Source organism: Mobula birostris, chromosome 8 (assembly GCF_030028105.1).
Source record: "Mobula birostris isolate sMobBir1 chromosome 8, sMobBir1.hap1, whole genome shotgun sequence".
Classification (NCBI taxonomy): Eukaryota; Metazoa; Chordata; class Chondrichthyes; order Myliobatiformes; family Myliobatidae; genus Mobula; species Mobula birostris.
This window is the reverse complement of record NC_092377.1, coordinates 159019687-159035672: the sequence shown is the minus strand read 5'-3', so window position 1 is coordinate 159035672 and position 15986 is coordinate 159019687. Positions and strand designations below refer to the sequence as shown.

The 15986-nt window shown below is 41.5% G+C and overlaps 1 protein-coding gene across 2 annotated transcripts in view; it reads left to right on the top strand.

Annotated features, from left to right (window-relative positions):
- The window catches only part of LOC140201864 (histone acetyltransferase KAT6A-like), a 198848-nt gene that overhangs the window by 119795 nt on the left and 63067 nt on the right, over positions 1-15986 (top strand). For both annotated transcript variants that reach the window (XM_072266610.1, XM_072266609.1), the window contains exon 8: positions 1464-1582. In XM_072266610.1, the coding sequence (XP_072122711.1) occupies positions 1464-1582 (119 nt within the window). The remainder of the gene's footprint in view (positions 1-1463; positions 1583-15986) is intronic.

Genomic DNA, 15986 nt, shown 5'->3' with positions numbered 1-15986 from the left:
AAGTGACCAGCAATTATTTATAGTTTGTTACAAAACTACGTATAGTAGCCATTACTTTTCATTCAAAGGATTTGAGCACGAGGATCAGTAGGAGTAGGACAAAACGGGCCATTTTGATCTCTCTGTGAGTTACCTGTGTACTTCCAGAATGTTCATAGTGATCATGACCTTGCTGTTGTTTAAGTTGAAAATGGCAACTATAGTTTTCTTTCACCCCCTTTAATTGCTCTCCCACCAATCCCCTTTCATCCCACGCATAATTCCCAGGGTGCAGTAATGACCATCACCCATCCTTTTGCATTTGTGGCACTTGCATCAGTCATGTAGATTGGTTCCGAGAGTTTGAAACTCCCCATCTCTGTCAGGGCTGGAGCACTGAGCCTCTGTCTTGGAAAGCATGACCCCACCCATCCCCAATATTATTGTGGTAAAGGCTACCGCACCAGTGTGCCACACTGCAGGGTCAGCTTGCCAAGATTATATTGTGGATATTTTTTAGATATTCTGTTTTGATTAGGCTTGGAAATTATTGGAGATAAAAAAAAATCTGAACTGAGGTAACTGGCTTAGTATCTCAGCCAAATAAGTGGTTCATTCTAGTTTTTGTACTCTAAATATGCTTTTAAATCTACTTGACTCTAGCTGCTATCGCATTTTGCTGTGTCTCATGTTGCATTTTGTATTAGTTTGCTTACATGATATTTCTTTATTGTAATTGACATTGACTATATTCGGCACTTCTGCTTTTTTATTTTAACTGGTTATGTAGGCTTATTGTATCATTTCAGTTTCTTAATGAACTTTGCCACGCCCTGCCAGTGGTGAGTTCCTGGATTTAGCTCATGCATGGTAAAGGATGCTTCGAACAGAGTTGAGGTGCTTCCCCAGTGAGAGCAAAAAGGGAATGGGAGGGCACATCAACCCATGTTCTGATGTCTACCTCCAGGGAAGCCTGTTCAAGAGGCAGAGTCTTGAGAATGCTTCGTCTCAGTCTGTTGTTTGGGAAATGGTGCAGAACCATCTGAGACAGGTGAGTTTCACCAGACCTTCAGCATTAGAACTCTGAAACGCTTAGTTCGGAGTCAAGAGCTCGGCTGCTGGAGGAACCACACTCAGTGCATCCTCTGTCGGCTCATCGGCTGTCAAATTGGAGCTGACATTCACACTGTTGGAATGGGAAAGGATACGCGAAGTTCTAGATGCAGCAGCAAGCATTACAAGGCATCTGAAATCAAGCTAATGGACAACAGAACAATTTTAATTTACCTGTCATTTATCCCCTAAGTTGGTTGCAAAAGTTTTGAGGAAGTAAGTGCCATAACATGGTTTGACTAATTTTCAGCAACTATATTAACACATTAACATTGTCTGTTCCTCGTTCTGCCTCTCCACATGCAGGAGGGGGAGGAGAGGTTATCGAAGGAAAGTCCCTTCATTAATACATTCTTCTTCTGAATCTGCAGACAATCAGGGCCTGTGGGGCTGCAAACATGAAAACGACGATGATCAATCGCTGAGCAAAGACACTGTGACGGAGAAAGACCTAGACTTATTTCAGCATGTTCAGGAAGTTGCATTGGAGGTGAGATCTAGCATATTGTTTTTGGTGCATATTTGCTAGCAAGCTGGCTCAAGTTGCAAGTATTGACGTCAGGATCAGCGATTTATTTTTATCTCATACAAAGAAAAATATGAGCCTAGCAGGAAATGAAGATGTGCCTTGTTGATTAGAGTAAAATTAATTTCAATACAGAAATATTGCTTCTGAATGCTAATTTGCACTTGGAAGTAAAATGCAGTGGAATGTTTGCAAATGGAAATTGTCATCTGATGTGTCAAGGATATTGTCCATAAGAGAATAGTTAAGTGTGAAGAACTCGGAACCACCCAGTGAGACTGGTAATTATATCTGTAGAGGAATTTTTGAGTGCAAGCTGTGCACTCACATTCTTCCCAAAGAGTTTTCAAAACTACAAACAATGGGTAATTTGAGTTTGACAGTGCAATTGGCCCAGTTCCAGCAACATAATAATTGGTTGAAAATTAACTTTTGCAGCGGAGAGTAAGAAATGCTAAATATAGATCGATAGAATTACATATCCGTATTGTGAGACCACATGCATGAAAATAACACTTTGTTGATCTTCGCGTCAACTGGTGCAGCTTTGATGCAACAGAAAACACCTCACCTCGTGGTCAGCAGTACTGATCAATAGAAAATGGACATTTTTATCCCACTTCTGAAACTCAGGAGCAGAATCCGAATCAGGTTTACTATCACCAGCTTATTAAAGCTGATTCTGAGGAATATGTGAGCAACCAGCAAAAATGCCACTCAGTCTTCCTTTGTATTTGAGTAACATCATGGCTAATCATGTGCTTCATTCATTTTCCTGTCTAATCTCCAACTTCCCTATTGTTCAAAATATCATTGATATGGCCTTTGAAAATAACCTTCATGTGCATTTCATTATTTTCCTGTTAATGTCCACAATAAAATTAATCGCAGCTAGTATATGGTAATACATACAATTCTGTGCAAAAATCTTAGGAACATCCATATAGCTAGGGTGCCTGAGACTTTTATATAGTACTGTAGGGTACTGTAGGTACCTTGATGTTAAATTTGCTTTCTTTGATTTTGATTTGACTAGCAGCTGTGTAGCAGTAGCATATTAATCAAATTAGTAAATACTGAATATACCCTGACGTTTTGTAGAAATACTTGTGGTTTGGAAAACTGGAGCTGCTGCTATTGGGAAAAGCTCCCACACCCACATTATTTATTTAGTTATCTAGCTATCTATTTATTGAGATACAGCGTGGAATAGGCACTTCCGGCCCTTTGAGCAACACGGCTCAGCAGCCCCTAATTTAAGCTTAGCCAAATCCTGGGACAATATACAATGACCAATTAACCTACCATCAGTACGTCTTTGGACTGTGGGAAGAAAGCAGGGAACGTAAAGCGTTGTGCTAGCCACTATGTGAGCATCTAGGTGGTAATCAAAATACTGCAGAAGCTGGACATCTAAAAATAAATGCAGGAAATGCTTGAGACTGCATAGTGGGTTAGTAAGCCCATCAGAGGTTATGGGGAGAAGGCAGGAGAATGGGGTTGAGAGGGATAATACATCAGCAATGCTGGAATGGCGGAGCAAACTTAAATGGGCTGTATGATCTAATTGGACTTTTATGTTTTATGGTATTTTCATTCTGTGAAGAGAGTAATAATTAGTATTTCAGGTTTGTGATCTTTCATCGGAATGATTGAAAGTTCATTGACGTGAAACATTAACACTCTTTCTCCACGGAGTACTTTCTGATCCGCTGAGTATTTCCACTGTTTTCTGTTTTCACATCTAGATGAGATGTATTTTCTCCTTCTGGTTCCTACTGTAAGTCTATCTTCTGTTTTCCCCTTCATCTCTCATTCCATCTTCTACCTGCTGTGAGGAATGAGCAGTTTGCTGCCTAAGGCACATAGTTACTTCAGACTTGATTCAACATCTTCTGCTTCTCAGGAACCTTTTGCAAGGCATACTAGAACCAAGAATAAACATCCACTCATTGGGGACTGTTAATTGTTTTTGTCTTACTAACTTTCAACAATTACTTCAAAACTTCATAACAAAAAATATGCAGCATCCCTGATAATAGTAGAACTCCCAAGGAGTGTGATCATAGCAAATAAATGAAACTGAGCCCATGAAGGTGGTATTAGATGAGACAACTTGGCTTAGGAGGAGGAGAGAGGCTTTAAAGAGCAGGAAGTGTTGAGAAACAGAAAAGAGAGAGAGGTATATTAGGTGATAACATCCAGAGATTGGAACATGGACAGTTGAAGGCACAGACATCAGCTGAGGTGAAGGCAAAACTCAGAGGAACGCAAACCCTCCACTGGTTGCAGAGATGGCAGTGGTTACAAAGATAGTTGGTTTTGAGCACAAGGATGTGAGTTCTTATTTTGATTGTCCAGAAGCTAGCACAGGTAATTCAGGTCAGTGAAGTTTGTTAGTGGCATATTTATCTCAATCAGTGTTGAAAATGTAAGTTTTTTTTAAACTATTTGGATCAGTGGGTACTTGAAAGCTGCATTCTGAAATGAGCTACGACCACTGCAAGTTGAATCATTTTTTTACAAAAATACCTTTATTATAAATTCAAAGCACAATAGTACTATTATACAATTATATTACAAACATGCCAGCAAACCATGACGAACACAGACTAAACTGACGCATTTCCATCCCCATCAAGGATGGCATTTATTCCCCTGCTGTGCCCATTAGTTTCGGAACACCTTAATGTTACCTGTAGATACCATCTGTTCTTTTTCTACTGTTACCCAGGTCTGAGCTTACTCCCTGAATATTGCTAGGCAGTCATCCAGGGCGGAACTCTGCTACCTGTCTCCAGGACCCACGGATGGCTATTCTAACTAGGACATCCTCATCCGTGCATGCCCCTCCTCCTTATTGGATGGCCAACCTGCTGTTTTCCGACAGTAGGATTGCTAAACATTTGAGTGAAGTATTAGCCATGTCACACAGTGCAGAATGTAACAGAGATTTTCACTTAATACTTTAACTTGCATGACTAATCCACTAATTAGCTGTTGCAATTCCTTCCTGCTTGGCCAAAATGTTGGCATTTGGTTATAATTTGCCCTTGGTCTTGTACTGAAATCCATTTAAATAGCAATCAAGAAATCCTCTTGAATGTGGTCCCCTTGAAATGTCCAAAGTGCTTCACATAAACAACACATGACAAAGCTTGACGGTTGCATAAGTCATTGCAATGGCTAGAGTATGATTCTGGGGCTTTGGTTTAACACCTCCCCCAGTATGTCAAACTGATGTTTGTCTGCTTGTCTTTAGAGTGGGTCAAACCTACAAAGAAATAAGTGCTGCCAATGTGCAGTCCTCCCAGCTGATTTCCACAGATTGGTCTGGACCACTTTGCCAAGGATGGAAGCGGATCTTCCTTATAGACTGCAGTCACTGACAGTAATTCTGATATCATGTAGATGATAACAACCAAACCTTGAGTCGGTTTGCAGTTGTTCTCTCAGCAAGCCACGCTTTCATCTCTGTTGTCTTGATGAGGATACCCGACGTGTGTTGAGAGACCACTTCATTGAGCATCTTCACTCTGTCCATCATAGAAAGCAGGATTTCCAGTTGGCCATCCATTTCAATTCTACTTCCCATTCCCATTGGTCCATGGCTGCCTCTACTGCCACGATAAGGCCAAACTGAGGTTGGAGGAGCAACACCTTGTATTCCATCTGGGTAACTTCCAGCCTGATGGCATGAACTTTGATTTCTCAAGCTTCCAGTAATTACCCCCCTCCTTTCCTTTACCATTCCCCATTCCCGTTTCCCTTTCATACCTTCTAAGCTGCTGATCACCTCCCTCTGGTTCTCTTCCCTATTCCCTTACTTACATTGTCTTCTGCCCTCTCCTATCAGATTGCCCCTTCTCCAGCCCTTTATCTCTTCCACCAATCAACTTCCCAGCTCTTTACTTCACCCCTCCCTCTCTCGCAGTTTTACCTATCACCTACCACCTTCACTTCTTCCTCTCCTCCCCCTGCTTTCTTCTCTGACTTATCCTGTTTCTTTCCAGTCCCGATGAAGGGTCTTGGCCCAAAATGTCGACTGTTTATTCCCATCCATAGATGCTGTCTGGCCTGCTGAGTCCCTCCAGCACAGTTGTGTGTTTTGCTCTAGATCTCCAGCATCTTCAGTAGCTCTTGTGTCTTGGTGAGGAGAGGGAATCCATTTGTTCATCGGCTAGCAAGTTAACTGAAGTAGGTGATCAGTGAGAAGCCGTTACTAGTTGCTTCCATGCCAGCTGCTTGAATTTTGAGAGGTGGGAGGGGAAATACGAAGTTTAACCCAAATTTGTAAGTACTTCTCCCAGCATGTTTAGCAATATATAGTCTACCACTATTGATTGTAGGCTAATGTGTGCTGTGGAGAAAACTGAAATAAACAAATGCTTTGGATCCTCAAAGGATTAAGGCAGACTGCCAGTATTGTTCTGTGTGCCCAGTGTGTTTGCTTCGTTGAAATCATATGCTGCGCACTGATCACATGATCAGTGTCACAGCTGCTGTGGCATTTCAGTGGCCAGCAAGTTAACTCACATTTCCTTTGCAAATAGATGAGAGTGTAAATCTTTGCGTTTCTTTCCTCCTCAGAAGGAAAGGCTTTTTTATTCGAGATAAAGTTCAGTAAAACTGGTAACGTTTCAAATTTTTGTTCTTTTCCTGTGTTCGCATATTCATGTTTAAGCAGTTGTATTGGAGCCAAATGTCAGCATTCCCGCATGGAATTCAGTTTGGAAGAGAGGTGAAGACACATAGGAAATAGTCTGATAACATGTGCATTGGCTCAGGAAGACACATTCTTTCAATTGTCAGTCTTTATTGAATGATGTATTGTTTCAGAGTTCATTGTGGGCAGAAAGATATAGTTTACTGTACCACTGCAAAATCTCCTCGAGGTTATGCCTGTCCAGAAGAGGTTTTTTCCCACTCTTCCAAGATCCATTCTCACTGGTCCCCCTCTGTGGTCTCTGCTGCTTCCCATTTCTTTAATCTAGTGCTTCCCCAGGCCCGCTGAGGTCTCGATACAAAATGTCAATTAACTATTTTCCTCCATAGACGCTACCTGACCGGCTGCATTCCTCCAGCTCCCTTGTGAGTTGACAAGGAAGATACAGTTACCAGGTTGTCAATTGCTGTTAATCTTAAATTAGCTGAATTGAAGTTAAGTCCGTGCATTTGGAAGTTTCTAACATGATGAAGAAATAAATTACTGACTTGTTAGTCTATTAAACTCTGTAGGCCTCTGGATTTCTGAAATGGTTTTCGTAAGACCTGCAGTGATTAATAGCATGATTTTACCGTTCAACCGTCAGGCTTCTGAACCTGTGTGGATAACTTCACTCATCTCGACTCTGAACTGATTCCACAATCCATGCACCCTTCCAAGGACTCCACAGCTCATGTTCTCAATATTATTTATTTAGTTTTTTTTTGTATTTGCAGTTTGCCTTCTTTTGCACATTAGTTGCTTGTAAGCCTTTGTAGTTTTTCATTGATTCTGTTATATTTCTTTGTTCTACTATGAATGCACTCAAGAAAATAAAACTCAGGGTAGTATATGGTGATGTACAGTGTACATACTTTTAGATAGATAAATAATAAATTTACTTTGAACTTTTATCCAAGGATTTTTAAGGATCCGTTGAGGTGGACATTTGACTACAATTGTACAGAAAAGCACACTTCCTGAAATCAGTTGTGAATCTTCATGTATTTCTAAGAACGGTTTCACCTTGCCACTCTCGCCAAGAAACTCCTGGCATTTTGAAGGAGGAAAACACAGTGTTCAGTGCTCAGAATCGTTCCCTGAATGTTGATGCTCTACTTTGGTTTGGAATAAAGAATAAGCGCTTGCAAAAAGAAGTACTTAGCCATACCCTGATTGTGTAATAATAATCTTTAAAAAATAAGGTGGTAAAGAAAAACTTCAGGTGCTGGAATTGGGAGCAAAGGTAAACTACTGTAGGAAATTAGATTTGAGGAGGCACGAGGACAAAGATTGAAGAGGGCAGATGACCAGTATAAAGAGGCGAGAGAGAGGAGAGACCTGGGCTGAAAGGTAGAGCGAGGCGATAATGGGTAGATGGAGCCAAGTGTGGAAGGTAGGTGGTGGGGGTGGGGTGGAGATAGAAGCTGATGGGTAGAAACAGATACGATGAACATTTCGGAGAAGAGCCAGGTGGGGGAGGGGGAAGGAGAGATGGAGGCTAGAAAGTGATGTGGGAGCAGATAAAGGAGGAATGATGGGCAGATACCTATCATCCTTCCTTATCTGATTCCACTTATCATCCACCTGCCTCTGTCTCTAAACTCCCCCCTCTGCCCGCCCCCACTCGGCTCCATCTGCTCATCAGCCCCCCCATCTCGCATCCTTCTATCTATCACCTGCCTCACAAAACAACAAATTTCACAACAGATAGTACTCTGCGAAAGTCTTAGGCACATTTATATAGCTGGGGTGCCTAAGATTTTTACACAGTACTCTTATTTGTCAACGTGGAGCGGAGAGCAAGTTTGTTAATCCGGTGGGAGCAAAAGATGTTGGGAATAGCGTGGGTGGAGTGCCATGGGAGGGGTGTGGGACAGGCACCAAAAAAGGATGCCATTGGCGGGGTGGGGTGGGGTGGTGGCACAGGCGCATACACACCCAGCCTTGAGACTCCAGGCAAAGTAATTTGATTCTAGACGTTTGGCTTATTGAGCATTACAGAATGTCTCTCTGGTGCTTCCTGATTCCTTCCCACTCTCAGTCCACAGTAGAGATCTGTGTCAGAATCAGGTTTATCATCCCTCACTCATGTGTCTTGAAACTTGTTTTTTTTTGTGGCTGCAGTACAGTGCAATGCATAATACGAATACAGTACTGTGCAAAGGTCTTAGCCACCCTAGTGCATGCTCTCTCTCCCCCTCCCCCCTCATCCCCCTCCACAATATATATTTTTGACATTTGCACAATACTGTGTGTCAGCGATAATAAATCTGATTCTGGTTCTCACCCTGCCCTTTCACCTCTTTGTACTAGCCATTATTCATCTACATTTCTCAATTGTATAAATATGTCTTGCTTAGAAAATTTGTTCTTGCACTTGATCACTCAGTGACTTTCATTTTGTCTTGAACCATGGTCTTTTTTTGTTTCTGCTCATATGCCCTCAGAGTGGTGTCAAGACAAAAAAATTTTATTGAAGCCTGAATGCTATAAACAAAGCAATTCAAACTGAAGATTAATGGTGCTCCTAGGAACTTTATTTCAAACTTTTGTACTCAGATTTATGTTTGTGTAAGTTCATACAGTTTGTTTTCTTTGAAAAGGTAGTATTGATGAACAGGTCTTTGCTTTTACAGCGTCGTTATTGGCTCATGAGATTCTGTCATTGGTTAATCAGCCCTTGGCGATCTATACCTTCTGTAATTTATTCTCTGTGAAGTAACCGAGAATGGAGTAAGCAGGCACTTGATCAAATTCCCAGGGCTTTGCAGTTTTTTAGATACAGGTCTGTTTCAGCCTTGTGTCTCACTCAATCACATTTGTTGAAAGGTTAGTCCATATTACTTGGTGTAGTTTTGGGGTACTGCACAATGACTTGCTGAATTCTGAGAGGACGCCGAGTTCTACCTATTGTCCTCCAACTACTATGACTCAATGTGGGTTTCTAGAAAACATGCTGCTGATGTCATTTATGTTTTTATGTAATTTTGGTAGGTGTGGATTAGTATGTTCTGATGTAAAGAATAAGCTGGATAAATTCTGTAGAAAATGAAGTTCAGGGATCAGAAGATGTAGATGCACTTACTGAAACTAACCACAAGTAAGCCACAAAAGAAGCAAACGAGATTGGGGTTCAGTACTGGCGCAACAAGATTGGAAAGTTGATGAGGCCACCCTCAGGGTAGAGGAGCAACACCTTATATTCCATTTGGATAGCCTCCAACTTGATGGCATGAACATATCTTCCCTTCTGCTCCCTCTATTCCCCACTCAGGCCTTTTACCTCTTCTTACCTGTTTATCACTTGCCCTGCATGCCCTCTTCCTTCCCTTTCTCCAATGGTCCACTCTCCTCTCCTATCAGATTCTTTCATTTCCAGTCCTTGACCTTTCCCACCCATCTGGCTTCCCTTTCACGTTCCAGCTAACCTCTTTCCCCTTCCACCACCTTTTTCTGGACACCTTTTCTGGTGTCTTCCTATTTCCTTCTTAGTCCTGAAAAAGGGTTTCAGCCCGACATTTCCATAGATGCTGCTTACCTGCTGAATTCCTTAAGCATTTTGTGTGTGTTGCATTGGAAAGTTTTGTTCATCTTGCAGCATTAAACAATTATGAAAAATGCCAAAAGTAAGAATTAGCTTGAGGGAACACCAGAATGAAGAGATTATAGCTATGAGAGAAGAATAGCCATGGCTTTTCTCCAGAAAAGATAAAACAGAGTTAGAGATCTTAGTGATATCATATTAAACTTTCACATATCCTTGATGTAGATTTTACTGTTTTTGTGGGAGGGCAGCATTAAGTTAGCATGAAATGGGGAATTCAGGAGAAACCTCTGGAGGCCTTTAAGCATATTGTTCTCATGTATCCAACACTAACACACGAGGAAGGGAAGAATAATGTGGATATTGATGAGTTAGGTAATAAATTAGCTAAAAATAGGAGAGAGCCACACTCGTTCCATAAGACCATGCCTGCAAGAAAATGAATCTCGGGACTATATAGTGACATATATGTACTTTGATAATAAATTTACTTTGCGCTTTGACCTCCTCATATTCTATGTGCAGTAGTCTCTCTCTAGAACATGTTTAACTGATGAGCAGTCGAAGTCCTTTGGGAAGAGAATTCCGCAGACCCATACCAAAGATAGAAAAGTCTTCTTCATCTCAGTCCTACATGACCTATTCCTTATCTTTGGATTATTAGTCCTGAAGAGGAACAAGGAGTTTCATGGCTCTGTAAGCACCAGTGTTGATCTCTTTAGCCACATGGTATTGAGCTATTCATGTGTTAACTCTTCAGTAGTTGCAAACTAAAGTATACACGGGATGTTTCCAACTCTGGATAAGGGCTTGGGGGCACCACGGTAGCGTGATGCTGAGGGCGTTCTGGAGTTCGGAATTCAATTCTGATTTTATTCTGTAAGGAGTACCTCTACGTTCTCTCCGTGGAATGTGTGGAATTTTTCTGGGTACATCCAGTTTCAACCACAGTCCAAAGACATACCAGGTAGGTTAATTGTTCCAAGATTAGGTTAGGGTTAATTGGGGTTGTTGAGGGTTGCTGGTGCGGTGTTGCTTGAATAGCCGGAAAGGCCTACACCATGCTGCATCACTAAATAAATAAATAGGATTTCCTGACCTCCCTCTGATTTTAGGTATTAATTGGGAATGAAGCACATTCCCAGAGTGAGTGAAGATGAGAAATCTTTTCCCTAAATGACATTGTTCTTGTTCTTAATGTTTTTCTGTGGTGCATGATTACACAAAATCAAACATATTGGATTGTTTACCAAAATTAACTCCACCACATTCATTCATTAATGAGGAGAAGATAGATTGGCAAGGTAATTGACCTAGATGGGCTACATGGCCTTTGCAATATTATTGTACACTAGAGAAAACTAAACCTTCAGGAAGCAGTAGTCTAGAAGTCAGTGTGGGTAATTTGATGTATTTACTGTACCTTCAATAATCTTCCTTACTGTGATGCAAAAGCCATGAAATCTGAATGCAGTTTCCGCACATAAATTGTATCATAAATCTCCCTTCAGCTTGAAGATGTGCTTTTTTGTAATGATCTGTGTGACGACGAGCTCTTCCTCCTAGAAAATTAAACCAGTTATGGTTTAGATCAGAGTGTACATGTGATATAAATTTTATGGTTTAGAAATGACTAGGGCTAGCAGAAAGAGAGCCAATGTCTTTAAATTATCAAGACGTTTGTGCTTGTGATTAGAAGTAGCACAATTGCAGGGTTTTGCTCAGTATTCATGATCAGCTTTCCCCCAGAGATGAAGCATTTTCCTTTGTTTCCACAGACGCATGTGGTAATGATGGTCTCTTTTTCTTAAATTATCACCTAATTCAGAATGAAATAACTGCATCATGACGGCCCATGTGGAGAAAAGTGCTCCTTTGTATTGTTTTATATCCCTATCGAGGATTTAACACATGCTGTCCATTTAATTCCATACAGTCTGTCTTGATTTTTCTTGCTTTTTTTTTGTTGTTATTCCTCTCGTTCTTAAATGGCTTTATGTTTTATTTATAAAGATTATCTTTATTTGTCAAATATACATCAAAGCATCGGAACATACAGTGAAATGCATCAGTTGCGTCAATGACCAACAGCCGGAGGATTGGGGCAGCTTGCAAAAGTGGTGCCAAGCTTCTGATGCCAACATAGTATGCCCACAGCTGATTAACCCTAACCCTCACCCTCCTCCTTTAAAATGTGGGAAGAACCCATGCAATCATGGGGAAAGTGTGCAATTCCCTATAGACAGCGGCAGGAATCGAACCCCTGGCGGTGGTCACTGGCGCTGCAGTTGTTTGTGCATATTAAAATTTCTTCATTTATTTTGTACTTGTGTCAGTGTTCTGCTATCTGAATAATTGACTGAAATAAGAATATATAATTCTTTTAGTCTGAACTTCAAACTAAAACTGTTTTGCAGAGTAATCAGAATCAGGTTTAGTAACACCGAGATATTTCGTGAAGTTTATTGTCTTTGCAGTAGCAGTATAATGCAATACATAATAATAGAGAAAAAAAGCGTGAATTACAGTAGTTAAAATCGTATAAAAATTTTAAAAAGTAGTGGGTTCAATGTCCATTCAGAAATCAGATGGCAGAGGGGAAGGAGCTATTCCTCAATTGTTGAATGTGTGCCTTCAGGTTTCTGTACCTCCTTCCTGACGGTAGCAATGACAAGAGGGCATGTCCCGGGTGAGGGGGGTCCTTATTGACGGATGCTGCCTTTTTGAGGAATGGCTAAAATTGACGATGTCCTGAGGGCTGGTGCTCATGATGGAGCTGACTTAGTGGGAAAACAAAGAAGCAAGAGAAGCATTCCCATTCTGACATGTCTATCCACGGCCTCCTCTACTGTAAAGATAAGCCACACTCAGGTTGGAGGAACAACACCTTATATTCCATCTGAGTAGCCTCCAACCTGATGGCATGAACATCGACTTCTCTAACTTCCGCTAATGCCCCACCTCCCCCTTGTACCCCATCCGTTATTTATTTTTATACACACATTTTTTCTCTCACTCTCCTTTTTCTCCCTCTGTCCCTCTGACTATACCCCTTGCCCATCCTCTGGTCCCCCCCCCCCCCGTCTTTCTCCCCGGATCTCCTGTCCCATGATCCTCTCATATCCCCTTTGCCAATCACCTGTCCAGCTCTTGGCTCCATCCCTCCCCCTCCTGTCTTCTCCTATCATTTTGTATCTCCCCCTCCCCCTCCCACTTTCAAATCTCCTACTAACTCTTCCTTCAGTTAGTCCTGACGAAGGGTCTCGGCCCAAAACGTCGACTGTACCTCTTCCTAGAGATGCTGCCTGGCCTGCTGCGTTCACCAACAACTTTGGTGTGTGTTGCTTGAATTTCCAGCATCTGCAGAATTCCTGTTGTGAAGCAAGAGAATGGTTGATTCAATCCAATCAGTCTTTTATTTCTAAAGATTGGCTTTATTTGTCCCACATACATCCAAACATAACAGTAAAATGTGATGGTTTGTGTCAACAACCAACACAGTCCGAGGATTTATGCTAGGGCAGGCCGCAAGTGTCGCCACGCTTCCCACACCAACATAGCATGCTCACAATTTACTATCCCCAATCTATACATCTTTAGAATGTGGGAGGAAACCCATGTGCTCACGGGAAAATGTACATCTCCTTACAGAAAGCGGCAGAAATCACACATGATTGTGCTAACCACTACACTGCAGTGCCAATTTGCATAGCTTATCGATCTAATCATCACCCACCATTTTCCCATCTCCAAACATCCCCCTTTCTTTCTTTTGCTGAACTAATCTGAACTTGATTGTTAACACATTTTCTGCACTATCTTCTAAACTTATAAATGAACTCAGCTCTCTCAGCCATGTGTAAGAAGTATTTTTGTAAATTTTTTTGTGATCTTTCAGTAACTCCTCGGTATGGGAACCTCATGAAAGTTTTTAGTCCCTGTCATGGCCTGTCCTGTTCTTTAACTTTTTAAAATATTGCCATCAGATGATCCCCTGACCAGTTGTGTGATAACAAAAGAAAATTTCAAATATAAATTTATACTTTTCATAACATGGAATATGATTCTGAGAAAGTGCAACCTGAAAAGAAATTACAACTCCCAGCAGTAGAATTAAAACAGAAAATGCTGGAAGTAGTCAGTCTATTCTGTTTCTCTTTCCACAGATGTTGTTAGGCTTGCGAAGTACAGCAATTTCTGCTTTTACTTTGGCTTTCCAGTGACTGCAACTCTTTGCCTTGCTTTAAAGTGGAGCTGACCACACAACTGCAAATGCATTCTTTCTGCTCAAAACCTCAACTTCTTTAGGGGCTGTGTGTTAATGCAGAAACTTGCAACTTGTTCTTTTCAATAAAACAATGTCCCTGTTTTTAATTTTATGATGTTACATGGTGAATATTGCCAGAATGTAGGGATGCTGAATGAGCCTTTATCTTTAAGGAGCATGTCCCACACCCATACTCCTCGTCACTGTGTTTTGTCTTCAAAAAAAATTTCCTCCTGTATTAAAACTATAAATGGCGTAACTCACCTGTTGCAGTGTTGTTCCTCTCCACGGCTTTTGGCGCAACAGGCAGCAACCTTGCTGTTTCTTTAGCGGTTGTTTGTTTTTTATGAGGCCGAGTTGCTAGTTCGACACTCAACCCAGCACGGATGGATGGATGGAAAGTGTGCAGGGAGCCAACCAGGTTCAAACCCAGGACCACTTGTCTCGAAGACCGGTGTTGATACCACTACACCACTGGTCGGCACACCTATTGCAGTACCTGCCCCAAAATAACTGAATCGTGCAGTATACCATTTCATGCTAAAGCATTACTTAAGGCTCCAACATTAAGGGAATGACTAATGGCATTCATGTTCAAACATGTGCCTTTGGTATAAACTATTAGTGAGTTATCTTTGTATAGCTAGGTTTGTATATATAGGACTATCACTAAGGAAAGTTCAGATTATCTCAAGAGCACCTATGGGCACTTATTTCTGATATCTGTTGTGATGCTGCATTGTATTCACTGTGGTCACTCATGATAATGTCTATGAACGTTTCTGTGATGCATCAGGAAAGCTGACAAGACTCCCACTTGAAGATAACCACGAAAAAATTCTAAGGGAGGAGAAAGGGTATAAAAGAAGTTCACTGAAAATATGGCTTTGTTTGGATGAGGAACGTTCCAACACTACTTAGCCCTAGAAGCAAGAAGTAAAATCCCTTTATATCAGATTATCCCAACCTGGGCTCCACGAACCACTTGGTTAATGGTAGGGGTCCATAAAAAAAAGTTGGGAACCCCTGCTTTAGATGCTTACCATAAATTGTTTCATCACGGACAATTGAGAAGCCACTCTAGTAAATTTCATATAACAGTGTGAAATTTACACTTATAGTTGGATTAGGTTATTAGATTAGATTATGAGGACACACAGTCCTCTTTTATTGTCATTTAGTAACGCATGATTAAGAAATGATACAATATTCCTCCGGTGTGATATCACAGAAACACAGGACAGACCAAGACTGAAAAACTAACAGAAACCACGTAATTATAACATATAGTTACAACAGTGCAACAATACCATAACTTGATGAGGAACAGGCCATGGGCACAGTAAAAAAAAGTTCAAAGTCTCTCAAAAGTCCCACATCTCACACAGACGGGAGAAGGAAGAAAACTCTCCCTGCCACGCCCAACCACAGTCCGACTCTGAGTCGTCCGAAAACTTAGAACCTCCGACCAGCCCTCCGACACCGAGCACCACCTCTGCCAAGTGCTTCAACCCCAGCCCCGGCCGCCAGCAGCAGGCAAAGCCGAGGATTTTGGGGCCTTCCCCTCCGGAGATTCTTGATCGCACAGTAACAGCGGCAGCGAACCGGGCATTTCAGAAGTTTCTCCAGATGTTCCTCCGTGCTTCTCACGGCTGTTTCCATGAAATCAGAATTGTGCACGGTACCCTATTTAACAAATACAATATCATTTCACCGGAGAGCTGCGCGCACTGCGTCGCGCTGCCATCTTCTCCTCCTGCCTTTACTTCAGTTCTGCAAGCGTATACCAGGAAAGTGAAGAATGACGGGTGGTGAGGAGTCCCTAAATGTACTCTTGAGAATCTTCTCA